Genomic DNA, 27,620 nt, shown 5'->3' on the forward strand with positions numbered 1-27,620 from the left:
AAAATCTTTTGATCCTGCTTTTGCTTCTTGCTATGGCTAATTCTCTGCTCCCCTTTATGGCAAGACTCCCTGAAAGAGTTGACTTTAACTCCTGATCCCAATGCCTCTCTTCTCACTGTTTCTTAAGCTTATTCCAATCAGATTCTTACCCTACCCACTGCACCACAACCTCTCTTGTTGAAAAGAGGCTAAATCTAATGGCCACTTCTAGTCTCATTTGTTTGATCACAGCGTTTGACATGGTTGATCACTCTCTCCTTGAAACGCTTTCTCCATTTGGCTCCCATGACACCACACTCTTCCAGCTTTCTTTCTACCTCACTGGATGTTCTTTCCTGGTTTCTTTTGCTGGTTCCTCCTCATCTTTCCAATCTCTTTGTGTTGGAGTCTTGCAAAGCTTAATCTTTGGATCCTTTCCTTGTCCATCTACACTCAATTCTGATAATTTCATCCATTATCGTGGTCTTAAATATCAACTCTATATTGATGATTGTCAAATTTATGTCTCCATTTAGACTTTCCCCCAGAACTCCATACTCCACTATGCGCACCTGCCTTCTTTTTGTTTGTTTTTTTTTTTTTGGCGAGGAAGATCAGCCCTGAGCTAACATCCATGCCAGTCCTCCTCTTTTAGCTGAGGAAGACCGGCCCTAAGCTAACATCTATTGCCAATCCTCCTCTTTTTTTTCCCCTTTTTCTCCCCAGAACCCCAGTAGATAGTTGTATGTCATAGTTGCACATCCTTCTAGTTGCTGTATGTGGGATGCCGCCTCAGCATGGCGGGAGAAGTGGTGCGTCGGTGTGCGCCAGGCATCCGAACCTGGGCTGCCAGTAGCGGAGCACGTGCACTTACCCGCTAAGCTACGGGGCCGGTCCCTGCACCCGCCTTCTCAACATCTTTCCTACCCCTCTTCACTCCCTCCCACCCACCCAAGAAAAGCCTTACTCTGCCTGCAGCCTTCCTAGCCCAAACCCTTGGAGTCATCTTTGACTTCTTTCTTTCTCTCGCCAACCACATCCAGTGTCAGTAAGTCCTGCTGGTTTCACCTTCAAAATCTATCCAGAATCTGTCTGCTTCTCATCACCTCCTCTGCTCTCACCCTGATCCAACCTACCATCATCTCTCATCTACTCTACATTGGTGGTTCTCCCACTTTTGCCCCTTTCATCTCTTCTTAACACAACACTCAGAAAGAGTGTTAAAATGTCAGTTTAGATCCTGTAATTTCTCTGCTCAAAAGAGCTCAGAGAAAAAGCCAAAGAACTTACAGTGTCCTGCAAAGCCCTGTGGCTTTATTACCTCCCCAGCGTCACTCTGGCCTCCCTACAATTGCACAAACACTCCAGGCATGCTTCTGCCTCAGGGCCTTTGCGCTTGGTATTCTCACTCACTGGAATATTCTTCCCACAGACACTGGTATGACTTGCTCTCTCACTTCCTTCTAATCTTCGTGCAATATCACCCAAGAAATGCCCTAACCACCCTATTTTAAAATTTCAACCTAAAGTACAACTCCTCAGTTTCACTTCCCTTGCCCTTTCCCTCTCTATTTTCTTTCTTTCTTTCTTTCTTTTTTTTTTTGTGAGGAAGATCAGCCCTGAGCTAACATCTGCCAATCCTCCTCTTTTTGCTGAGGAAGACTGGCCCTGGGCTAACATCCGTGCCCATCTTCCTCTACTTTATAAGGGACGCCGCCACAGCATGGCTCGCCCTCAGCTCTTATCACCTTCTAACATACTGTATCATTTACTTATTTATTCTGTTTATTTTCTGTTTCCACCCAATAGAATGCCAGTTCCATGAGGGCAAAGATGTTTGTCTGCTTTGTTCTCTATTGTATCCCAGCAGCTAGAAGAGTGTCTGCCCTGCAATAGGCACTCAGTACATATTTGTTGAACGAATGAATGTAGAATGGTTGGATAACTAGCAGTAGGAATACTATTTCTCCATGACTATTATTATTATTCTATCCTAAAAATCTAGAAAGCAAGTTAGGATATGGACGGGGGCTGCATGTACATTAACAACAGAATGTACACCCTTGCTCCTCAAAGTGTGGTCCATGGACCAGCAACATCAGTACCACCTGGGAGCTTGTTAGAAATGCAGAATCTCAGGCCCCACCCCAGACCTCCTGAATCAGAATCTGCATTTTAATGAGACTCCCCCAAGGTGATTGATTGCAACTTAAAGTTGAAAAGCACTGTTGTTGAGCAGTGGTCCTCGACTTTAACTGTGTATTGGAATCATCTGAGTATCTTTAAAAACTGATGCCTTGGTCTCATTCCCAGAGATTGACTTATTTGGTCTGAAGTGGGGTCCAGACATGGGTCAGTGGTGAAGAGGTAAAGTGACTAACTTATTCATTATTTTGGGCTGGAGAGTTAAGATTAGAAACTTGTCCATCAAACCTTGGTATAGAGACATGATCAACCAGTCATCTTCACCTTATTCCATCACAGCAAATTTCAGCTCCTCATTTATGATTTCAAGTGAGACCTTCAAGGTGGCTGTTTCTTATAGAATACACTCATGTCCACACTCAGACTGCCTTTGACATTCTGCACAGTAGGAAATAAACGCTGAGAAGTATGTCAGCCCCTTGGAGGAATGGCTCCTGCTCTCTTTTCCAGCAGGATCCAGTGAGCTTTGTGAGCAGAAAGCTCAGAGAATGAAGAGGGCTTCAGGGTAGGTCTCTGGGTGGCTGTGGGGAGGGCCCTGTCCACAGGATTCCAGCAAGGACAGGGGCTCAGGCTGGGAACAATCCCCTATCCTGCGTCCTGACCCAGAGGGCTTGTAGGCTTCAGCTATTCAGGCCTCTATGTGCTCCCACACCCACTGCCTGACAAGTCATTTCCTGGGTGGCTCCACTGTAAGGGTGGGGTTCAGACCTGACCTCTGAGTGTGAACCCAAACATAAGCCTTGGTCATGAACTTGAATCTGAAGTTCAGCCCCCAAAGCTGCACAATAGAAAGATCTGGAAGCATGATAGAGTGGCAATGGTTGACTGACCTCAGGAAAGTTTCTGGGGAGGTGTAGAGAGCATTTCCAGGTTTTCATTGACCAAGTGGGCTCTCTCTTGCAGCTCAAGTCTCGTGTTCTCATGACTCCTTTAGCCCTCTCGCCTCCTCGGAGTACGCCGGAGCCCGACCTCAGCTCCATCCCTCAGGATGCGGCCACTGTCCCCAGCTTGGGGGCCCCTCAAGCTCTCACAGGTGGGTCACATGAATTAACTCCAAGGCTGTGATGGCCTGCCCATCATCTATTGGTCACTCTGTGAACTAGAAGGACTTAGTGTGTTAACTAGATAGTGGATAGGATGACCAAATTTCTCTGAGAACATGAGTTTGTGTCTCACAGCTTGGATTATTTGAAACTTGTTTTTCAGTGCCCTTGGGTTCAGCCGGTTGCCTTGGGGTAGAACTAGAAAGAGTGGTTGGTGGCCCAGTTTTTTCTTTTCAGAGCCAGGTTTACTTTACACCAATAGCGAGCCTGCTCACCTTGAAGTGTTTCCATCCCTGTGTTTGTACTTCCAGATCTCCTAAGGATCCTAATCTCCCTTAATCCCACCTGGTGCCCTCCAATCCAGTCACAGTAGAGCTTAGCTCAGTCTCACTCATGGGGCGTCCACCAACCAACGGTTCTATCATAAGAGTAACAGCAATCGGATGGTGTCTCTCTCTCTCTCTCATACACACACACACACACACACACACACACACACACACGGTCTCCCTCATCACAAACCGCCACCCACTCCCATCCCACTTAAAACCCTTCAGTCCCCTCTCATTGCTCTTAGGTAAAGACCAAACCTGTTAATATGCCCGACAAGGCCCTGCAGCTCACTGCTCTCCTGTCAGTCCCTAGGGCTCCCCATAGGATTCTTAGCATATTCTCTTCCCTCCATCTGGAATGATCTTCCCTCTGGTCACCCTATTCCTTCCATGCATCTCAGCTCAGGCCTCCCTCCCTCCAGAAAGCTTTCCTGCCAGGGTCCCCAGGATGGGCTCTCCTAGCACCTCCCCAGTGTTTCTCGCAGCCATGGTCCCACGTCACTTCCTATTATTCTTTGAGTGTGTCTGCCTCCCCTCCCCTAAGTTCTGTGAAGCCAAGGACCATGTAGATTTGGTTCACCATTTTCACTGTAGGGCTGGCACAGTGCCTGGCCTGAAGGTCCCTTATTAGTTAGATTTTCCTCAATCATCTGGGATGAGTGGAAAGAGCACAGGCCTTGACATCAGAAAGACTTGAGTGCAAATTCCTGTCGCACCACTGATTACAGTCTTCACGAGCAGCCATCCAACCACTTTAAGCCTCATTTTCTTCACTAGTAAAGGAAGTAATAATTCCCAGGCTTGTCTTGAGAATCAAACAAGATAAAATATATAAAGTAGAATAGAGTAGGTGCTCAATAAAAACTAATTTTCTTCACCTTCGTTGTCACTGTTTAATCCTTCCAAAAGGCTATTAGTCTCCTCTTACAGACCCTCTTCAACCCTCATCCTGTTGAATGAGGACCCCCCAAGGCAAGATGCTCATTCCCTGGGGTGGGGGTAGAGGGATACATAAGAGGAGCCATTAACGTACAGAAGAAAATATTTTTATCTCATTGTATAAAACTTTCTATCTCTTGGTTATGTTTTAAAATGTATGCAATACATTAATACAGTGATGAATGTGTATAACCTATAAATAAATAAACACATTTTGGGGCGTGTGCTCAAAAATTTTTTCCCGATGGGGTATATTACTTTGAAAGTGTGGGGAAAATTGGTTGGGCTCATCTAAATGGGCACCTGAGTGTTTATTTTCTGAGATTGTAAATAGCACTCTGTTTAGAGTTTCATTGAATGTATAGTCTTTGGAGTAATCAGCATCATCTTAATTTTTTTATTCACCAAAGGTTAACAAAAAACATGGCAAACATTATGTGTAGCTTGACAGCTCCTTTGGAGGAGGAGGGAAGATTTTGTGTGTGTACATGCACAGCATGGAAATACATTCATACACATGGTCCACATGGGCCTCCACAATTGTCTACAATTCAGATTATACATCAGAGGGGACCCACCTGTCTGTTTGTTCCCAACCAGGAGGCTCTTTTGAGAGCAAGCCCTAGCAGTTGGGGGTGATTGGCTCTTTTGCCTCTTTTACTTCTTAAATTGGGAAGAATCAGTCCCACTTTTGGCCTTTCTTAGCTTTCCCAAGGCCAAGGCCAAGGGGCATGGCTGAGGCATCCACCATGCACACAGGAGCAGCCTCCTGGCCTGATGTGTGTCCGATGCTGAGGGCTCTGTGGGTTTCTGTTTCCACAGTCTGCCTCTACATCAACAAGCAAGCCAACGCAGGGCCATACCTGGAGAGGAGGAAGGTGCAGCAGCTCCCCGAGCACTTTGGGCCCGAGCGGCCCTCGGCGGTCCTGCAGCAGGCCGTGCAAGCGTGCATCGACTGTGCCCACCAGCAGAAGCTGGTCTTCTCCCTGGTCAAGCAGGGCTATGGTGGCGAGATGGTGTCAGGTAAGGCCCTGGGGCAGGTTGTATGTGGAGGGCTGTGGGCGTCTCTCTGAAGGGGAAAGCAGCCATTATTGGGCTTGGGGGACAGTGGTTGTGGCCAGGGTCTGTCCTCTATCTGCTGGGTTCCAGGAGCCTTAGATGAGCCAGTGTGCTGAAGGCCTCTCACAGAACTTGAGGAGAAGATTATTCCAGACCTGGACAGGAAGACTGGACATCCGAATCCTCACCGTTAACTCTTCTTTTTCTCCCACCCCCACTTCCAACCCTTCAGTAAATCCTACTGCTCTAACTTCAAAATACATCCAGAATCCAGCTACCTTTCATTACCCACAGCAACCACTCTGGTTTTTTAAAAATCTAAGTCAGATTACGCCCCTCCTCTTCCCTAAACTCTCAGTGGTTCCCATATCACTCTGAGAAAAAGCCCACTTTTTTTTTTATTGATGTCTTAATAGTTTATAACATTGTGAAATTCTGGTTGTACATTTTTGTTTTTAAATTTATTTTTTTAAACTTTATTTATTTATTTTTCCCCCCAAAACACCAGTAGACAGTTGTATGTCATAGTTGCACATCCTTCTAGATGCTGTATGTGGGACTCGGCCTCAGCATGGCCAGAGAAGCGGTGCATCAGTGCGCGCCCGGGATTCGAACCCGGGCCGCCAGCAGCGGAGCGCGCACACTTAACCGCTAAGCCACGGGGCCGGCCCATACATTTTTGTTTATCGATCACCATATAAATGCATCCCTCCACCCCTTGTGCCCACCCCACACCCCCCTTGCCCCTGGTAACCACAATACAGTTTTCTCTGTCCATGTGTTGGTTTATATTCCACATATGAGTGAGATCATATGGTGTTTGTCTTTCTCTTTCTAGCTTATTCCACTTAAAGTAATACCCTCCAGGTCCATCCATGTTGTTGCAAATGGGATGATTTTGTCTTTTTTATGGCTGAGTAGTATTCCATTGTATATATATACCACATCTTCTTGATCCAGTCATCAGTCTCGGGACACTTGGGTTGCTTCTACTTCTTGGCTGTGGTGAATAATGCTGCAATGAACACAGGGGTGCACAAGCCTCTTTGGATTGTTGATTTCAGGTTTGTTGGATAGATTCCCAGTAGTGGGATAGTTGGATCATAGGGTATTTCTATTTTTAATTTTTTGAGGAATCTCCATACCGTTTTCCATAGAGGCTGCACCAGTTTGCATTCCCACCAGCTGTGTATGAGGGTTCCCGTTTCTCCACATCCTCTCCAACATTTGTTGTTTTTTGTCTTGGTGATTATAGCCATTCTAACGGGTATGAGGTGATATCTTAGTGTTGTTTTGATTTGCATTTCCCTGATGATTATTGATGTTGAACATCTTTTCATATGCCTATTGGCCATCTGTATATCTTCTTTGGAGAAGTGTTCATTTTCTCTGCCCATTTTTTGACTGGGTTGTTTGTTTTTTTGTTGTTTAGTTGTGTGAGTTCTTTATACATTGTGAAGATTAACCCCTTGTCAGAAATATATTTTGCAAATATTTTCTCCCAACTGGTGGGCTGTCTACTCATTTTGATTCTGGTTTCATTTATCTTGTAGAAGCTCTTTAATCTGATAAAGTCTCACTTGCTTATTTTTTCTTTAGTTTCCCTAGTCTGAGTAGGCATAGCATCTGAAAACATTCCTTTATGACCAATGTCAAATAGTGTGTTGCCTATATTTTCTTCTATGAGTTTTATAGTTTCAGGTCTCACCTTCAGGTCTTTGGTCCATTTTGAGTTAATTTTTGTGAATGGCGATAGCAGGTGGTCCACTTTCATTCTTTTGCATGTGGCTGTCCAGTTTTCCCGACACCGTTTATTGAAGAGACTTTCCTTTCTCCATTGTATGTTCTTAGCTCCTTTGTCGAAAATTAGCTGTCTGTATATGTGTGGTTTTATTTCTGAAAGCCCACATTTTTATAAGGGCCCACAGGCCCTATATGACCTGGTCCTGGCTACCTCTTTGATCTCCTGGTCACTTCTCTGGAGTTCCCCACTCTGCTCCGGCCACAGTGGCCTCCTTGCTGTTCTTCCTGTATCCTGCAACCCTGCTCCTGCCTCAGGGTCTTTGCACCTGCTATTCTCTCTTTCTGGAATGCTCTTCCCCAGCTCTTGGACTTCCTTCAGGTTTCTACTCAAATGCCACCTATGGAAGAGCCCTTTCCTGACCATGCTGTCTAAATGTCAGCCTGGTCACTATCTATTCTCCCTCACTCTGCTCCATTTCTTTTTCATAACACTCATCACCACACAGGGCAGTGGGGAAAGCTTATGGTCTCAACCCTATCTCACAAGAGGCTTCAGAGTCAATCTCTTCTCCCCTTGTCACTGCCCTCCCCCAGTTTCAGCCCCGACCCAACAGCTTCCAGAGGGAGTGGAAGTTGTCACCCTGAGTGAGAGGCAGAGTTGGGAGCTCTTCCTTTTCCAAATATTGGCCCGCAGAGGCTCTGTCTGTGTTACCCCAGCTCTCTACACAGTGGTTGTCACCACCTGCCCTTAAGCCCTGGAGCACCAGGCCTTTGCAAGATGTCTTCAAGGGCACAGCCTAGTGTCTTCTCTGGCTCAGCATCATGGACACAGCCTCCACATGACCAGGGAAAACGGAGAAGATTCCCCAGCGATGGGGCGGTATAGGCGACCCTGCTGGCTGGCTAAGAGAAGGTCAGGGGAGAGGGGCCTCTAACACAGCTGCGTCCTGAAGAACCAAAGCAGGCATTTTATTTAACTCCAGATCCCCAGGGCGTGGTGGTGGGGAGGTTGTCCAACACAGCTTCCCCAGCTCTGACTGATCCAGCCCACCTTCTGGAGCTCCCTCTGAGCAGGAAGCTGCGTCTGACTTGCTGGTGATTGATTAAAATAGAATTTGGCAAGGTCCGGGTGCATGTGTCTGACCCAGGGTGGCTTTTAAGAGACTTTAGCAGATGCGAGCAGGGACGAGAGGAGGAAGAACTGCACCAAGAGAGGCCAAGAGGAGAATCCTGTTTCAGGCCCTCTGAGAGCCCCTTGGCCGTTCTTCTCCTGGTTTCTGTCTGGGAGCCAGGTTCTCGGTCCTGGGCTGCCCTCTGAGGTCGAAGGCCTTGTCCTTTTCCTTGATGAATAGCAGGGCTCAAGACACAGACCTGGTGCTAGAGAAAGCTCCTCCTGTACTGTGTGCCCACCCTCTTGAGGGAATCCCATCTAACCGAGTTCTTTATGGCCCTGCCCCTTAAGCCGGAGGAGCTGACCCCGTTTTCCCTGCTCTCTTGCTCAGCCCTTCTGTGGGCTCAGGGGCCTTGGCACTGGGGAGGAGGTTCTGCAGTGCCTGGCATCAACACACGAGTGGGCAGAGCCCTGCCAAATTTCCCTTGGCTGACGAATTCCCAGGAAGGCCAGAGCTGAGCACTTGGCCTCAGCGTCTTGGAGAATGCAGTAGCCCTGAGGGGGCTCCTCGTGCCTTCTCCTTGAGGTCACGAAGTGGCAAGATGGCTTTCATGTTACTGATGGTCGTATGGAAGCTCAGCAAGGCTCTGATGGCACCAAGGTGGTTTGGGGAGGGACTCAAGGAGAAACAGTCAGACTCCCACTCTCCACCTGGAACCTGATCCCTAGGGTACAGCTTTCCAAACATTCCCAAGGCACAACACACAGAAAATGGTGACATTGGTGCTGGCACCATGGGCTAAAGGAGCCAAACTGCTATGGCTGGGCCATGGGCCACCCCAAGGGCTGAGGGGAACAGTCTCGCAGTACCCTAGAACCCACTCCCAGCACACCTGTTGGGATGCTCGGCCTTAGCCACACTCTCCCAGAGAGGTACACTTTACGATCTCACAAATTCCATGTCTGCATCCGGGAGGTGGAACTTTCCCACCTATGTGATCTTCCAGGCACCTCTGGGACTGTATGCACAATGATTTGTGGGACAGGCCTGATGCCCCAGACCCTCCTGCTGTGGGTTCAGTCTCCATCACACCTAGTCTTTTAAGGTATCAGAGTCAAACAGCAGTGCCCATACTAAGAGGGAATTTCCAGAGTGTCCAAGTGGCCAGGATGACCCCCTTAGTGAGCATCTTGGCCTCTGTTCGCTGGCTCTCCCAATCAGAGTCACCTGGAGTATTAAAATGACAGGCAAGTGCCAAGTAGAGGCCACATGAGCTGGAAAAACCACTGCAGGCCCTCTTCTCAGATTCCTCATCTGTAATACGGGGTAAGGACCTTTCTGTCCACTGTCCTCATAGCATGGTCAGAAGGCTCAAATGAGGTCATGGGTGTGAAAGCTCTTGTCAAGCTATAAAGAGCTACAAAAAAGAAATGGATTCTTTCAATTCCTAATTAAAATGGGTGTTGCTTTTTTTTTTTTTTTGGTAAGGAAGACTGGCCCTGAACTAACATCCATGCCAGTCCTCCTCTATTTTGTATGTGGGATGCCTCCACAGCATGGCTTGATGAGCAATGTGTATGTCCGTGCTCGGGATTTGAACCGGCGAACCCCAGGCTGCCAAAGCTGAGCACACGAACTCAACCACTACGCCACCGGGCTGGCCCTGGGTGTTGCTTTTTTTTTAGTTTTGAAATCAAATCTAGCTCTGGTGGCCCCTGCCCCAGCCCCTGCCATGTGCCAGCCTTTGGGAGATGCAATGTAAAAAACTACGTTGCCCTCTGGGTGTTGACACTGAGTGGCAGAGGCCTAGGTGGGAACAGAGTGTCCTGTTTGGGATCTCCTTGTGCGTTCTCACACTGGAGCAGATGCGCAAGCTTCGTGGGGTGAGAGAGGGCTGTGAGGAGAGTTACAGAAAGAAGCATGCTGGAGGAAACTTGTGTCTCTTCTAAATTCTGGTAACCCTACAGAAATCGAGTTTGTTAGCATCACTTTGTAGAGATTATTGTTCTTTTATAGACTCCTCCCCAAAAGGATAGCGTGAACTCTGAACTCTGTGATGCTGGATTAGAGATGGAGACCTACGTATGAACTCAGGTTTATTTGAATACACCTATATGTCTAGATCTTGACTTATCTATCTGAATCTAGATCTATCTACTGATCTAGATCTATCCATTGATCTAGATCTATCTATCTATCATCTATCTATCTATCTATCTATCTATCATCTATCTATCTAATCTATTTAAAACTAGACAGATTGATCTAGACAGAGAAATAATTATAATGAGATAGTATACATACATACATTTCTTAGCTCTCTGCACTGAAAGGGCCTCGAACGACTGATATCCCAGTAGCAATGAGCACATCCGGTGCCCAAATCTTGGTTTCTAAATATTGCTTTTCAATAAAAGGAACCAGAGCTGTTGGGGGAAATGGCTGATTTTAGGGCTGGGTCAAGGAAAATACAAGATGAACCTGGAGCATATTGAAGTGTCAGTAACCAAAGAGTTGCTAAAAAAACAAAAATTAGGGCATGTCACAGGGACACAGGAGTCAACCTGAAAGCTCCCAACGACACAAGCTGGAGCAATTTGAGCAACAAAATAAATAACACGGTATTGGATACCCCACAGCACAAAATGCATATGTTGAGTCTGTACTGATATTAATAAATGATTGAATAAATAAATAATTAAATGGAGGAGAAGAGACAATCCTTCCTTAGAAGAATTCTAAACGATACAGAGACTCTCCCCTCTCCAGGAGGTAGAGCTTAATCCTTCCACTGCCTTGAGTGTGGGCTGGACCTTGTGACTTATTTCCAGGGAATAGGATATGGAGAATGCAGTGGAAATGTGGCAAACACTATCTTGGCCAGGTGATGAAGGTCCATATCCCAGTGGTGTCATGTGGATATCACGTACCCCTAATCTGATGCGATGAGAAGGGCACTTCACCTCTGTGGTCTGCCTCCCAAAAAACCCTTAACCCCAGTCAAATCATGAGAAAAAGATCAGACAAACCCAAATTGAGGGATATTTTACAAAATAGCTGAGCCATACTCTTCAAAACTATCAAGGTCATGAAAAACAAGGAAAGACTAAGAAACACTCACAACCCAGAAGAGACTTAAGGAGATGTGACAACTAAACCCAACGTGGTCTCCTGGATGAGATCCTGGAAGAGAAACAGGACATTAGTGAAAAAACAGATGACATCCAAATAAAGCCCAGTTAAAAACAAAACAAGACTGAACAAACAGAAACCTCCTCCCTGGGGCCAATGAACTATGGTTTTCTCCAGTGCCCCGCTCTGAGTTGCTGTCTCTGTGGTTTTCCAGTCTCGGCATCCTTTGATGGGAAACAGCACCTGCGGAGTCTGCCCGTGGTGAACAGCATCGGGTATGTCCTCCGATTCCTCACCAAACTGTGCCGAAGCCTCCTGTGTGACGACCTCTTCAGCCACCAGCCCTTCCCCAGGGGCTCCAGTGCCTGTGAGGAAGCCCAGGAGAAACAGGAGGGCAGGATGGAGTCAGGTAGGCTTTGTCCGTCTGTCTTCCTGTGCCTGCAGGTGGCCCTGCCTCCTGGGGGCGGGTGAGGCTGCTGCTGCAGGGGTGGCCAGAGCTCTTGGGAGCTCTCCTGCTGGAGGCCCACAGCTGCCTCTCTGGGCACCCGGGGAGCAGTCAGGGCTGACCAGGACCAAGGATACCTAGACTGTTCCCACCCAAGCTGCAGTGGGAAGAGATCGCTCCAGCTACTGAGAGCCAACATTCTAGTTTTCAGCCCTGTGTTATTAGAATTTAGACAATGAGACCACATTGCGTATGGTGAGTGATTTTCTTCACCCTCCTCTGATTAGGACTCTTGGGCACTTATTCATCATTGTTGAGTAGTTGAAAGACTACGAAACTAAGGAACTAAGAAATCCTAAAGAAACTAGGGCTAAGGAACCAATTACATTGGTCCTGCCTGGAGGCCTCAGATTCTTACCCATGTCAATCAAAGATGTCTATTACTGCAGGAATTTGACCAGGCCATAAATCAGATATGTCTTCCAGTAAGACTTAGTGTTTCTCTCTCAGCACAGCTTGGAAAGTGACCCAGGGGCTGAGTGCCTTTTGTCCCAACAGCCCCGGAACAGCTCAGCATAGGAAAGTGGCCAGTGGGAAAGGCAGCAAGGCCACGTGGACAAACCTGCCACAGCGTTGTGGGCCCAGGGGGCTAGATGCTGACAGTAGGCGCTACTTCCCCATTTGGCAGCCTTGAGTTATGGATTTGCAAAGAGTTGAACATGACTCCAGGTTCTGGATTCCAGATTCTCAAGGATGAGCAGAAATGTTGCCTTTTTTCTTTCTCTGGAAGCAGTGTTGTTGATATATAAAGACCATATAGGGGCCGGCCCCGTGGCTTAGTGGTTAAGTGCGCACGCTCCGCTGCTGGCGGCCCAGGTTCGGATCCTGGGCACGCACCGATGCACCGCTTCTCCCGCCATGCTGAGGCCGCATCCCACATACAGCAACTAGAAGGATGTGCAACTATGACATACAACTATCTACCAGGGCTTTGGGGGAAAAAATAAATAAATAAATAAAATTATTAAAAAAAAAGAACACACAGACAATGAAATTAGAATCTAGTCGTTATGTGATTCTGCAAACATTGGCTGAGCCCTCTTCTGTCCCAAGCACCGTATGAGATCCTATCTTGGGATAAGACAAACACATGAGCTTAGGAAAGTTTTTGAGGTATTGCGTGACCATTATGAATAATGAAAAACTGATACATTTGCAGGTGCGTGCTCACAGATAGGCTTAGAGCATTCAACAAAAGGATACTTATAATCAGAGTGGCTCTATCTTAAGCCTAGGAGGATAGCAGGGAAGGATAAACTTAGATTCTTAGCATAGATTTTCTCAGATACTGTCAATAATCTTGTCTACAATTTTACTTTAATCTCTCTGAGACCTGGGAAACAGGAAGAAATTTGGACTTTACAAAGACAGGTGCCTATTTAAATATGGTCTGGGTGAGCAGATGCTGTACATCTCTATGCTTTTTTGTTGATGTCTCTATATATGTGAGCTTGGAAAAGTCTTCTCATCTCTCCAGATGTCCGTTTCCTAAACAAGGAGTTGGAGTTGCTCATATATAATGTTCCTTCTGGTCTGACAGTCTATGAATCTGGCCTCTCTTGTAAACCTTAGTTGACTCAGGTTGACTCAGTTGAGACATGTTCTAAAGCTAACGTATCTTCTAGTGAACCTTGCAATGAGAATAGCAGAATGGTCTGATTTCACTTTGCAAACTCTTGAATCATTGTTCTGTTGAACAAGCAATGACCCATGGGACATAATCATAAAGCCACATAATTCATGTCTCCCATTCTCTTTTAAATGTATCCTGTGGGACCACTTCTTCCCTGTTCATGGATGAAATTTAGGACAAATCTTGTGACTTTTCTGGCTCCTTTCAGGTAACAAAATATTCTCTAGTCAATAATTAATATGTCCAGGTCGGTGGGATAACCAAACTTTAAATTTCATTCAAAGATGTAACTCTCCCCATTCCCAGCTCCGACTTACTTCAGGCCAGTCCCTGAAGCAGTAAAGGAAGGCATGATTGGCTTCCCTCCACCCTCTGCCCAATTTTGTGTTTTTGCCCCCTCCCATACCTGACTAAGAATGATTTCGAATCCTTCATGATCAGAGTGGGGGAAGGAGGAGAGGCCAGATGTAGGAGAATTTTTATTTGACTAATCCCACCGTGAATTGGCATCATGCCCCTTGGTTCTGGCAGGTGTTTAAAGCTGATTCTTCGTCCTGTGGCTCTTACACAGGTCCTTTGGTGATCGACCATCTCTCCCCTGCACTTGCCTTGACATGGACAAGTGTAACCCTTCGCTGGCTGGTCACTTACGATTCCTTTCACATTCTCAAGGCATCTTTGGGTAAATCTCTAGCTTCTTTCTGCTGAGCCCCCCCTTGTGCCTCTAGATGGTCCTGTGGAAAGGATTTAAGATTATCTCTCCTCAGCTCTCTCTTCTGATAGCCCACATCTGGTCCCTGAGAAACACTCACACATCCTTTGCTCAAAAACTCTGGGCACAGAAGCCAATCCCTGGAGGCACCTCTCCTTCGTTCTGCCATCAGAGCAGCCAGACTTTTAGATTTCTCATGGGAAGCAAACAATAATCCATTGTGTCTCTCAAGCTCCAAGGACAGATATCAAGATATTCACATGGCCACATGGAAGCCCTTGGGAACACACTAGACAGTTCTCTCCATAATTTGTATTCTAGTCAACCTGTTTCTCAACCTCTACATGTTGTTTTGCAGGCTGGACGTGGGTGGTCATCTATAGGTGTAAAACCAGCTTTCCACCATCTCTTTTTGCAAGATCTGCACACTTCACTCTGCTATGGGGTGTCTATTGTCTTGCAGCCTCAGCCAAAACTGAAACTGAAATAGTTGCATTTTAACATCCTGTCCTGAGCCCCCTTCAGCTTTCCTTAAGTGATCACTGAGCAAACTCTTGCCTTAGTTTCCACCTTCTTCTCTCCCCTTCCAAGCTCACCATGCTGAATGAAGTTCTAGTCTTTTCCTTGGAGTAGTGCCGTTGCCTCACTTCTTCCCTTGACTGAGGCAGGTATTTCTACCTGAAAGCTGGTTTCCTTCCTAGTTGGCTTGGCTTTGGAAGTAATGACTCCAATTGTCTTCATGAGCTCTTCCCTCGCCCATGGCTGCTTCAAAAAAACGAATTGCTCCAAATCAACCAACTGTGTGGAAATCGTTCCTCATGCCCTGGGTGTGGCAGAACCGAGTGCTGTGTGTTTCATGTGTCCGAGGAGCCTCAGGGAGGGTGGAGGAAGCAGCTATGGCATGTATGCTCTGAGTGGCCCCCTTGCCACATGTCTTTCCCACCAGTCTACCGTGAGACCTAAAATGACGTTAGGAAGTTTGCCTTTAGAGTAAGACACTGCCTTGTCAAAGTTCCCTTAAAGGGTAACACATCAAATTATGATTACTTTAGGTGAGGAATTAGTTTACCACCTGCTTTCCCACCACTGTGACAAGAAAAGGCACATGTATTTATAAGAGAGAAGGAATGGAGGTCTTTGTTGATTTTATGCCTCATATGCATCCGTAGGACCTCGTCGTAGCTAGACAAGATTTTATGGTCTTGAGCTCATTTGAACCAGGTCTTGCTCTGCCCCAAAGTTGTTCAGTCAAAGCTAGAGTGTTCCAGGCCTGGTGCCCCACAGTTAGAGGGTTTGTCACTACTCATTAGAGCATTTCCAGAAGACAGCTCATCAGACAATAAGAAAATGCAAAGCCATGGCGTGTAAGGAACTATCAAAGAAACTATGATATTTGTGGTCGAAAAATGGATGATTTGGGGAAGACATGATTTTTTGTTCCAGTGTATGACAGCAGACCCTGTGGGTTTGTTCTCTGTGGTCCTGAAGGTAGATCTGATGAAACCTAAGGTCTTGCCACTCAAACTCTGGTCAGGAGCATTGTCCTCACCTGAGAAAGGCAAAAGCTCAGTGGCCCTCTCACACTCTTTAATGGATCCAGGTGTTTGGAAGACACATTAAAGTTTGAGGAGCATGGATTTAAGGAATACTTTCCCAGGTAGAGAAGCTGAATAACGAGGTGGAACTCGCAGAAGATAGCTCCCTCAGGAGTCAGGTGGCATTGATACTGTAAAGAACTTTGAAAAGTCAAAGCCTTTCAGAAGCAGAAGGGGCTGCTTGGGTGGTAGTGATCTCCCCGTCATTGGGTGTCCACTTGTTAGGGCCATTGGAGGAACTCTGACAACCCAGAGTAGTTGGAGCAAGTAGGAGCAAGATGTCTTCTCTGGTCCCTTCCAGGCTGAGAGTCGCGGCTGGAGGTGGCAGAGGACAGCCCTGGACCGCAGGAGGTCAGAGAGCCCCAGGAGCCCCAGCAAGGGGCCCCCTAGTGGTGAAGGTCAGGATACCAAGACAGAGAGGCTCTCGTCAGAGCAGAGAGAGGGCTTCTTCCAAATCTCTTCCTCAGACCTTTGAAATATAAACACACCAAATGATCTTTCTCCTGTGTCCAGGGAAAACCAGGCTTCAGACCTAGTTGCTGCCTGAATTCAGCCTGAAAGGTAGAGTTCTTGGCTTGGGATCAGGAATTTTAGTCATTTTCCTTCAACTCTATTAACTGACAGCCAAATGTGGTTTTTGTCTTAGGAAGCAGAGCAGCTCTCTGGGTGCTTCAGGAGAATGGAGGCATAAACATGGATTTGATAACATTGGTGGTTCTGTCAAAAGTCCTGAGATGGTCATGGGGAAAATTTTACCTTACCTTTGAATATTGAAAAAAAAGTCTTGATTATAAAGAAGCTTTAGCCAGTGCTTCTCAAACTTTAATGTGCTCAGGAACGACCTGGGTATCTTGTAAAAGTGCAGATTCCGGCTCAGTAGGACTAGGGTGGGGCCTGCAACTCTGCATTACTAATAGGGCACCCAGGTGATATGGACGCTGCTGGTCTGAGGACCATACTTGGAGCGAAAATGCGTGGACTGGCAGAGTTCTGCTCCCATAATTTGTTTTAGGTTTTCAGCAGGTTAAGTCCTCTGTGATAGGACAATGCCTCCCCTGTACAAGCATTGCCACTGAAGATGATTCAATGTCCCAGGGAGGTGTCCATGGGCTGGAGAAGAAGAGAGGGACATGAGGGGACAGAGTGGTCAGGCAAGGTGGCACGTGTGCAAATCCAGGTGAGAAAAAGGAGGTTTGCAGTGCTGAAGAGGAGGGTGAAAGAAAGGAAAGACTGAGGATGGACAAATTTCTCGGTGTGGCCCAGCGACCACCCGCAGCAGGGTCTTGGTTGCCCTTTAAGCTTCTCTGCATCCCTAGAATGTCCACCTGTTATCCCAGACCCCTGTTTACACATCATCAATGGCAATTAATTCGGCCTTCTATTGCAAGAATCTGGGTCCAGATCTCATCTCCCTGCTAGATTGAGTTGGGGGCAGGGCCATGCAGGCCCCAGCAAAGCCTGAGACATAACAAGTCTGCGGTAAGTATTTACTGACTTGATTCTACACAACACAACAGAACAAAGTTGTCTGCTCACCAAGCGTAGGGGAGATCGTCTTTGGAAACCACAAATGTGATAGCTGAACTCTTCTGCAAGATCTAATTTGGTGATTGGTTTCCTGCCTTTTGAAGGTTTAACATGATGGGAACAAATTGTTTACTTTTTGATGAGTAGCTTTTTTTGATTCACAGATGGTAGGGGGTGGGAGATGAGGAAGGACATTTATTCTTGAGACTTGTTTTCTTTCTTAGCTGGTGATCTTTGGTCCAGACACCAGAAAACGATTGGAGTAACAGACACTCACAGTATGTTCCATTATGGTTGAACCTATACACCCAGCATTTAGAAATCAAATCTGCTTCCTTGTTGAACTACAAAATCGTCTAATATAATAGCTCTACAGAGGATGACTATACAGAGAGTATCTACCGTTCCGAAAGATAGTTTATTTCTAAAAGGAAATAGAGTTTATCAAGTGGCATGAGTTCCATTATATAGAAACATCATTTAGTCAGTCAGCAAACATTTATTGAGCTCCCCCTGTTTGTGATGCGCTAAGGCCCACAGAGCCACACAGAAAAGCTGCAGAGGGGAGGGAACTGAGGCCAGGTCTTCTCCTCCCTGGCTCTTTGCTTTTCCTCCCAAGCCAGTCTGTCGGTAGGGCCCTGTTACCCAACACTTGCTGGGTGGGGTGTGCGTCCTGTTTCCCAGCTCAGAAGCCTGACTGCACAAAATGGATGTTCAAAAGTGGCTTGTGGTACACTTGTGTCACTTCTAGCAAAGACGTAAAAGAACAAAACAAACCCCACCCCCCTTCTAGCAAAATCGAGGAGGTAACAGCACTCTAAGTAGATCGACTCTCGTTCTCCTTCTGGGTCTCCTCTCTTGGCCCCAAGGAGTGTTTTTTCCTTATCCTTGTGCTCCGGCTACACCGTTGCTGGATGACATCCACGGGGCAGGCAGAGCCTGTCATTCTAGACACCAGGAGAACTTTCTCCTCTATAAAACCCACACAAAGTGGCCTACTCCAGGACATTAGGCTTAGTTTGACCCAGTATTTTAAATAGTATTTGAAAATGATGGAAGAAAAAAAAGAAATGAAGGAAGGCATGTTCCTGCAGATTCCCTTGCAGCTGCTGGTCTCCCAGTGCAGGCCAATGATTGGAATATCCCAGAACTATGTTCCTCCTGTCACATGTGAACAAAATGAGCTGTCTGGTTCTCAAGCCAAGTGTTGGAAATGGGGTTATTTGGAAGGAGAATAAAGTGTCAGTGTCAAGCTCAATTCTTAAGAATCCTCACAGAAAGTTTTGATGGAAAGGTTAAAAGAAGTGTTCACAAGTTCTGCAGCGAATACAAAGGCCTTCATATATCTCCAGACAGATAGGTCCAGGAGAAGCCCAGCGAGACCTCTTACAGCATGGAACACGGAGCATTTGTCAGTGTAGGATTCCTAATCTTAGTTCTGCGCATGTGCCAATATGAGTTCATTTAGGAAAAGCTATTATTTTCAATTATATCATTCATTAAAATATTATATCTGCACATATTTTAAAACATTGAGGTAAAAGGGAAAAATATAACCTCTAGCGAAATCCCTAGGTTTTGGAGAATTTAAAATAGATTTTTACAATATTCAGTAATTTATTGGATCCCTTTGCATTGTAAAGCTTAGGTTCTCTTTCCAGTGCTATATATATTGAGGAAGCACAAGATAGGTATTTAATAATTATTGGTTGAATGAATGAATGAATGAATGTTCCAATTAAGTTGTTGGAACCTCCCAAGGTACTTTAAATATGGGATAAAGAGCATATTATTGAATCATGTTGACCAATTTGATATTATTTTAATAGAAAGTGTCTATATTAAAATGAAACAAAAAGAAATTACGATAACACTCTTCTTGTCCAAGATCACAAATAAAATCATTTTGTGGGTTAAAGATGTCAACGCCCAAGGCTTGAGGAGCAGAATGATGATGATGGTAAATCCCCAGGAAGCTTTCTTCTGTTGAGGAGCGCTCCTTCTATGAGGGAGTGTGGAGAAAAAGAGCCTGTAAAAAAAGAGGCCATACAGACTCTTTCTTCCTTCCAGGCTGGTCTCAGGAATTCTCTGAAAAACACCCCTACCAATGCCCTATGCCCTCTCTTCAAATAAAAAATCTACTGGAAATCTGCTCCTTTGTTTCATGAGGCTAACTGTCCTTTATGTGACACCCCCACCCATCAGTCCCCCGTGAGCCACTCTCCAACTGGCCAGATGATGCTGGGGACTCCTGGGTCAGCTGCAGAAGGTCTTCTGTGTCTCTAGCAGGCCTGTCCAAAGAGGTTCCTGCCTGTGATGGAAGAGTAGATGTAGGGGATGAGCCAGGCTTCTAAGGAGATCCAAGGAGATGATGACCAAGTTCTCTGATTTATACATCAGAACACAGAAAGCACAGGGCCGAGGGAAACAAAAGACTGAATATGTGAGATGCAGCCATTCCGAAACCACCAGTGCCCACAGTAGCTGTAATTGGAGACTCTATCCACCCCTTTGTCCTGTTCCCCTGGACAGATACCCTGAGCCCCTGGGCTGGGCCCTCAGGTAATATCTGCAGATTATCCACACCAGTATCTGCTGACCAGGCATTAGAACTAGGGTTAAAATGGCAAACCATGCCAAGAGGAACTGGAGCAACTTAGGAAACCAATAGGATTCTAAGATAAACTTCGTGAACTCTCTCCTATTGGTGGGTAGTTTCTGGGTCTCACACACAAGCAGGAAACCCTTTCCTGAAAAATATCCCATAACCTTCCTGGCAGAGAACTGGACAGATATTCTATAGCAGGTACATTAGCTGCTACTGAATTGATAATTACAACTTCCAGTCTGGATATGCAGAGTCAAGAGGAATGAAACAAATCCCCTTTTCCCATCTGTATTAGCTATCTATCGCTGGGTGACAAATTACCCCAAAACTTAGTGACTTAAAACAACATTTGTTATCTCACAGTTTCTCAGCCAGGAGTTCAGGTGTAGCTTAACTGGGTCCTCTGGCTCCGAGTCTCTCACAAGGCTGGGAGCGTCTCAAAACTCAACTAGGGAAGGATCCACTTCCTAGCTCAGTTGTTGGCAAGATTCAGTTTCCCATGAGCTGTTGGTTCCTTGCCGTATAGGCCTCTCCACAGAGCATCTCCCAAGATGGCAGCCTGCTTCACTAGGGTAAGGAAAACTGGCAAGGACTGTGAGGCTTGTTAAAAGTCAGGATGTCCCTTCAGAGCCAAAACTGATAAGGCATCCTCTATGCCAAGGAATCCAACATTTTCCTGATCAAGGACCCCTTTTAATTTCCCCAAAGTCCTATGAAAGACCAAAAGGTGTAGGCGCTGTTGAGGAAACAGAGCATGACTTTGGAAGGTTCCCCCCACTTTCTCCCTTTCCTCTCCCTTGCGAGTTCCCGTAAGCCTTGAGGTGGAAGATTGGCAACACTGCAAGACCATCCAGAGGGTGGCTATGGAGCGTGCTCTCCTCTTGAGACTGAAAGGGCATTATTCCAAACTGCTGGCTTTGGGCAAAATTGCCTTTGGGCAAAATTTCCAGAGGAGGAAATCAACCCATAGACTTAGAACAAAGTCTTAGGTAAACCGGAAACATCCGGCAGGACTAAGGAAGTTCAGGTGTCAGGCATTAAAATTATGGTTGGTTTCTGTTCATCTCATTAGGGGAAAAAAAATAGAAATATCTTAAATGGACCAGAGGGGAGTCATAAGGTTGACTCTCAGGGCTGAGTGATCTGAACTTAGAGACAGGCTTAAAAAGAAAATCTATACTGGCCAGGGACCAAGTTAATGGAAAATTTAATTGAAGCGAATGAAATGCTAAGCCTCATAGGTGGTGTGGCCTGGTGCCCTTTGAACCAGGAAGGCTGGGACAGGAGGCCACAGAGGGCCCTAAGGGAAAACACCATGAGCTTATCTGAGCAAGAACAAGGGGCGGGACTGCCTGTGAAAAGAAAATCTGTAAACCTCCACGAGAGCTGCAGTGAGAGGCTGCAAGAGGGCAGAGAGGAAATCTCCTGGTTTCTGCCACTAAGGAGTCCCTTAGAGGTCCTGTCTGCCTCCCACAGCACTGAGCACGTGCGGGGGTGCCGGAGGGGAGTGAGCGTGAGGCTGCCTGGTGGCAGAGACACAGGCACCCAAGGTAGGAAACAATGCCCCTGCGTCCCTGGCTCTGAGCAGGGGAGGTGCAACTCACCGGGGACCTGCTATTGTTTCCTGGGGCCTTCTCCCTCCCCTCTTCCTCTTTCTGCTTCTCTCCTTGCAGGTCTCTTTCTCTGCATTCCAGAGGTTACTGGCTGTGCTCTTAGGTGGGGGCACCTGGGGAAGCATCGGGTAATAGTTATTCCACAGCTATTCGAGTGGCAGTGCTATCGGCTGACTACACGACCTCCTTCTCTAATCTGGGTTTCAGGGCTAGGGGTCGGTGGTGCTGCTGTCTCTTTAAGCAGCCGAGCCAAGCCGTTCACACATGGAGCCCTCTGGACACTGCTCCAGTTGTTTGACCTTCTTGCCAGCCTGGGCAGGGTTGTGTGGCCTGCTGGGCCGGGCAGACCAGTTGGCAATCCATCCCCAGAAAGGCAATGGCTCCCAGCCTGGGGGAAGGTGGCGGTGACGATTGTGGACAGGATCACTCTGTGTGCCTGCTCCTTCTGCTGGGCAGTTATGAGTGATGTGGGGAAATAAGGTGGGAGTGGAGGGTGAGAGTGTGTGTGTGAGTGTGAGTGTGAGAGTGTGAGAATGCGTGTGAAAGTGTGTGTGTATGTGAGAGAGTATGTGAGTATGTGTGTGTGAGAGTGTGTGAGTGAGACTGTGAGTGTGAAGTACGTGAGTGAGTGTGTGTGAGAGTGGTAGTGTGTGAGTGTGAGTGAGTATGAGAATGTGTGTGAGAGAGTGTGAAAGAGTATGCGTGAGTGTGTGTGAGTGAGACCGTGTGAGTGTGAAGTGAGTGTGTGTGTGTGTGTGCGTGCGCGAGAGAGAGTGAGAACTGTTTAGTACTAGGAAAGAATAGTGTCTAAGACTCTGGAATTCTGGGGTTATTCTTGCATGAATAGGTACTATTTGAGAATAATTTTGCAGATGGTGGTATTGTTGCTTTTCAGGACTTCATTTGGTTAGAGAAGCCAAGTAAAGTGCCGGTTGAATTTTCTTAATAAAATAAATAGTCCAAGTTCACTTAACTGTGAGCAGTCAGGTCTTGTGTCCCAGATGACATGGGGTCCATACCAGCCTGACCTAAAACTCCGTCAGGAGTGTCTGCAGTTTAGTACACGGGGGCTCCTTTCTCTTCTCGGCCGCTCTGGCTGCTTTGGGACTTTCTCTTTCTCTCTCTGGCTCTTGGCTTTCTTCTTCCTGTCCCTCAGCCTCTTCCTGCTTCTCTTTGGAGGTTCTCTGCATTCCAGGTGCTCAGGTCTGATCCTCCAGAGCTGCAGCAGGAACGGGTTGCACGGGGCCTTCTGGAAGCCTCTGCAGAGCCCGGCGCAGGGATGAGGGGGGAGGGAGCAGTCCATGGGCTTCTGACCCTGGGGTTTGTTCCCCAAACAGGGAGGCATAGACACGAGTCAGATTCAGAAGCAAACAGGTATCCTTTGAGGCTTGAGTGGGTTTAAACTCTTCTAGAGTGTTCTTTGGCCTCACTAATGAGCAGGCTTTATACACAGTGGCTGGGGAAAACTGTAGACCACAAAGAGATTAGCAATGGGGAAAAAGGAACATCAGGTTCTCCTGAAGGTTCCCAAGGCATGAAACCCTGAAAACGTGGCAGGTTGCTTTGAACGTACCATTTGTACACTTGCCCTTCTGTTTAAGCACGCTTGTGTGATCATAGATCACACAATAATCTACAATTATTGATTGTAGATCAATAATCTACAAAAGCAGATTATTCCTTTTTCTGAAGGAAAGATTTAATGATTCACAAGTGGAATCCTTGGTCTCTTGGACAGAGGCAGGGGGTTAGAGAAAGGAAGTGCATAAGATGTTTCTCGTTTACCCCGCTTTGCTGAGCAGGTGACCCCACAGCAATTAAATGGCTGTAAGTAGAGGCTGGGCTGGATCATCCTGTTTAGTGAGAGGTGCCAGGGTAACAAGACAGCTCATTTCAGATGAAAAGGGATTTTCTAAGAATCCAGGAGAAAAGGACCATGAATGTCTTAACCAGTCAGCCCTGTGGTTCGCTGCGAGACTCTGTGCAGGAGTTGGGTCCTGCAGGGCACTTGTGCTGGACCATCCCAGGTCTGCTGGCCCCATCTGGTGTTCACTCACCACTCAGCCACAAAACCACTTGAAAAGCGTAATTGTCTCTCCAAGTACAGATTTGGTCCTTCTTTTTACTAATTTTAAATAGTGGTTTTAGGTAACAAACAATCTGTGTCACACTTTATTAAATTCTTAAGCTACAGGAAGTTCTGCATACCTACAATTCATCTACCTCTGTATTGGATGACTCAAGGGTTTTGAATAGTATAAGGGGTATATATCCAGCACTCATTTTTTTAACTGAAATAAGAGGAATTGGGGTTAGATGTGTAGAAGAACTTTCAGGCAATGAGATTTGTAGCACAATGACCTAACGGTGAGGGAGACTGTAAAACCTCTTTGGGGAAGCTTTTAAATAAGAGGCTCAGTTATCCACCTTATTTTCCTCTCTAGATACCATCCTGCCTGAAGAGGGGGGTTGGGGCCAGCTCAATGCATCCCAGTATTAATACACGACCTTCACAATTTTTGCTATGTCTGAGTAACACCTACAGAAGTGTTTACTCAAGATCTTCCTTTAAATAGATGCATTTCTTTTAACTTTAGCCATTAGTCTTCTTAAGCAATGATACCATATCAATGAAATCATAGTTTGATGGGCTAATAATATTTTTTGATGTAGACTAAAATATAAGACTATAAAAACATAATGTTCACCTGTTGCGTCTTCCAAAAAGTCCTAACTTCCGGTACCTGTGAATAGGACCTTCTTTGGAAAAAAGGTCTTTGCAGATGTAATCAAGTTAAGTGTGGTCATACTAGATTATGGGTCCTAATCCAATGACCGGTGTCCTTCTAAGAAAAGGGAAATTTGGGCACAGACCCAGACACACAGGGAGAACACCATGTGACAATGGAGGCAGAGATTGGAGTGATGTGTCTATAGCGAAGGAACACCAAAGACTGTCGGCTACCACCAGAAGCTAGGACGAGGTGAGGAAGGATCTTCCCCTGGAGCCTTCAGAGAGAGCACGGCCCTGCCGACACCTTGATTTCAGACTTCTAGCCTCCAGAACCATGAAAGAATACATTTCTGTTGTTTTAAGCCACCAAGTTGGTGGTAATTTCTACAGCCTTAGGAAATGAATACACCAAAGTACCACCTAAACTCATCCCCTGTCCTATCAGTGGGACACATGTAGCACTTGGGGAAATGCTGGGCTGGGTGCTCTGGGAAGGTCCTTTTCAGTCCTGTGGTTGCATGATGACGGCCTTAATTATATCATTTTTACACTCAGATGATGTGTGTCAGCACCGCTATTTATAAAGGTGAGAAGAGGCTTGTTTTAATCGGGTTTGAGCAGAGGCATCTCATCAATTCTGAACAGCACCCTGGTGTGTGGACCTGAAAGTACTGTTCACTCCCAGGCTTCCAAGAGCTATAGGCTGTGCAGAACCACAGCTCGCGCTTGGTGGTCTGTCTCCGTAGTTGTCCACCCAGAGACTTGGGAATCACAGGAGCATCTTTTGCTGAGTACATGGCTGTTGCTTGATGCTCTCTCAAGTCGGTTTCACTTTCTGATGAATTCATTTGGATCGTAGCCCAGAAGCTGGCCTTTATTACCTTTGATCTCACCCACAGTCATCAGCAGTTTTTAAACCGATAAAGTCCATGTTCCCTGGTTCCCGCATATCCACGTGTTGTCATAGGAGAACGATCTTCCATCTGCATCTGTATTTTCCAACTATAGTGCAGATTGGTGAATTACCTGCATTTTCTACCTTAGACTGTCAGAATTACATAGATATAGTTAATTTGGATTTAAAATATTTAATAAATGGAATAAATGTTTTAGTTAAATCTTTTTTTCATGCCTCTACATGAAGAATTTATATTTAGTCCTTTATAATTTGAATTTTAATGATTTTAACGCATATTCTGTGTAACGGCTGCCTCATTGCTGACACTGGCCCAAATGTCTACTCGATAGATATTTATTGAATGCCTTTTGTATGCCAGATACTGTTAGTAGCTTCCTCATATATACCAAAGCACCTGCCACTAGCAACACAAAAATTATTAGTATCCCAGACTATGACAACTTTCTAGTAGAGGGAATGTAGTGACAGCCTTACTGCTTACTGGCTTAGAATGGTGCCAGCCCATAGTAGGTGCTCAAAAAATGTTAGTTTTCCTCTTCCTCCATTCAGGAAGCAGCCTACTATATAGCTCCATAGTCTGGTCCTCTTTGGAATCTTCCTCCTGATGTCGTCTGACCCAGAGGGAGGAAATGCAATAGAGGCCGTCAGAGAGAAGGTGCGGAGTTCCAGGCGCTTGAAGACAGCTTGCAGCACTCCATTAGCCACAAAGCATGAGCACAGCGCACAGTAGACCCTCAGGCTACTCAGATTGTGTCCTACCGGCCAAGGCAGGAATTGTCGGACTTGACTGGAGAACACTCTCGAGAATGTGTGCCCACCTAACACTGGGCTTCTTCAATGACTTCTTTTTTAACAGCCTTATTCAGATATCATTCACGTATCATACAATTTACTCATTTACAGTGTACAATTCAATGGCTTTTAGTATATTCACAGATATGTGCAACCATCACCACAGTTGTGGAACATTTTCAACACCTCAAAAACCGCATACTCTTTAGCTAACACCCTCTATCTCCCCAATTCCCATGCCCTAAACAACCACTAATCTACTTTGTATCTCTATAGATTTGCCTATCCTGGACATTTCATATAAATGGAATCACTTAATATGTGGTCTTTTGTGGCTGGCTTCTTTCACTTAGCCCATTATTTCAAGGCTCATTCATGCTGTAGCATTCAGCACTTCATTTCTTTTCACGCCTGAATAATATCCATCGTATGGATATACCACATATTCTTTATCCATTCATCAGTTGATAGCCATTTGGGTCATTTCCACATTTTGGCTACTATGAATAATGCTTCTGTAAACATTCATGTACAAATATTTGTGTGGACATATGTTTTCATTTCTCTTGGGTATATACCTAGGAGTAGAATTGCTGGGTCATATGGTAACTCTACTTTTAACCATTTGAGGAAGAACCAGACTGTTGTCCAAAGAGGTCGCACCATTTTACATTCCCACCAGCAGTGTATGAGGGTTCCAATTTCTCTATAGCATCACCAACACTTGTTATTATCTGACCTTTTGATTATAACCATCCTAGTGAGTGTGAAGTGGTACCTCATGGTGGTTTTGATTTGCATTTCACAGTGATTAATGATGTGGAACATATTTTCATGTGCTTATTGGCCATTTGTATATCTTCTTTGGAGGAAAGTCTAAGTCTTTTGCCCATTTTTAAATTGGGTTTACTTTTTGTTGTTGAGTTACTCTGGATACAGGTCCTTTATTAGATATATGATTTGAAATCCCATTCTGTGGATTATCTTTTCACTTTCTTGATGGTATTTTTCAAAGCACAAAAGTTTTAAATTTTGATAAAGTCCAATTTGTCTATTTTTTCTTTTGTTGCTCGTGATTTTGGTGTCAAATCTAAGAATATCTTGGCAAACCCAAGGTCGTGAAGATTTACCCCTAAGTTTCCTTCTAAGAGTTTTATAAGTTTTTGCTCTTACATTTAGATCTTTGATCCATTTTGAGTTAATTTTTTTTGTATATGGTGTGAGGTAAGATCCAAATTCATTGTTTTGCGTGTGGATATCCAGTTTTTCTAGCACCATTCCCTGAAAAGACTATTGCTTCCCCATTGAATGATCTTGGAATCCTTGTTGAAAGTCAGTTGAACATAGAAACATAGGCTTGTCTCTGGACTCTCAATTCTATTCCATTGATCTGTATGTCTACCCTTATGCCAGTACTTTGAAATTGGGAAGTGTGAAC

General features: G+C 45.7%; 1 protein-coding gene across 2 annotated transcripts in view; it reads left to right on the forward strand.

Moving 5' to 3' along the window:
* SCML4 (Scm polycomb group protein like 4) overlaps positions 1–27,620 on the forward strand; it is a 62,115-nt gene that overhangs the window by 16,325 nt on the left and 18,170 nt on the right. The window contains exons 2-4 of one of the 2 annotated variants that reach the window (XM_058566518.1): positions 3,088–3,217; positions 5,321–5,521; positions 11,759–11,953. In XM_058566518.1, coding sequence (XP_058422501.1) covers positions 3,088–3,217; positions 5,321–5,521; positions 11,759–11,953 — 526 coding nt within the window. Of the gene's footprint in view, positions 1–3,087; positions 3,218–5,320; positions 5,522–11,758; positions 11,954–21,472; positions 21,675–27,620 lie in introns of those variants that run through there. The other variant, XM_058566517.1, reaches the window with a different exon arrangement.

This window comes from Diceros bicornis, chromosome 23, assembly GCF_020826845.1.
Source record: "Diceros bicornis minor isolate mBicDic1 chromosome 23, mDicBic1.mat.cur, whole genome shotgun sequence".
NCBI lineage: Eukaryota > Metazoa > Chordata > Mammalia > Perissodactyla > Rhinocerotidae > Diceros > Diceros bicornis.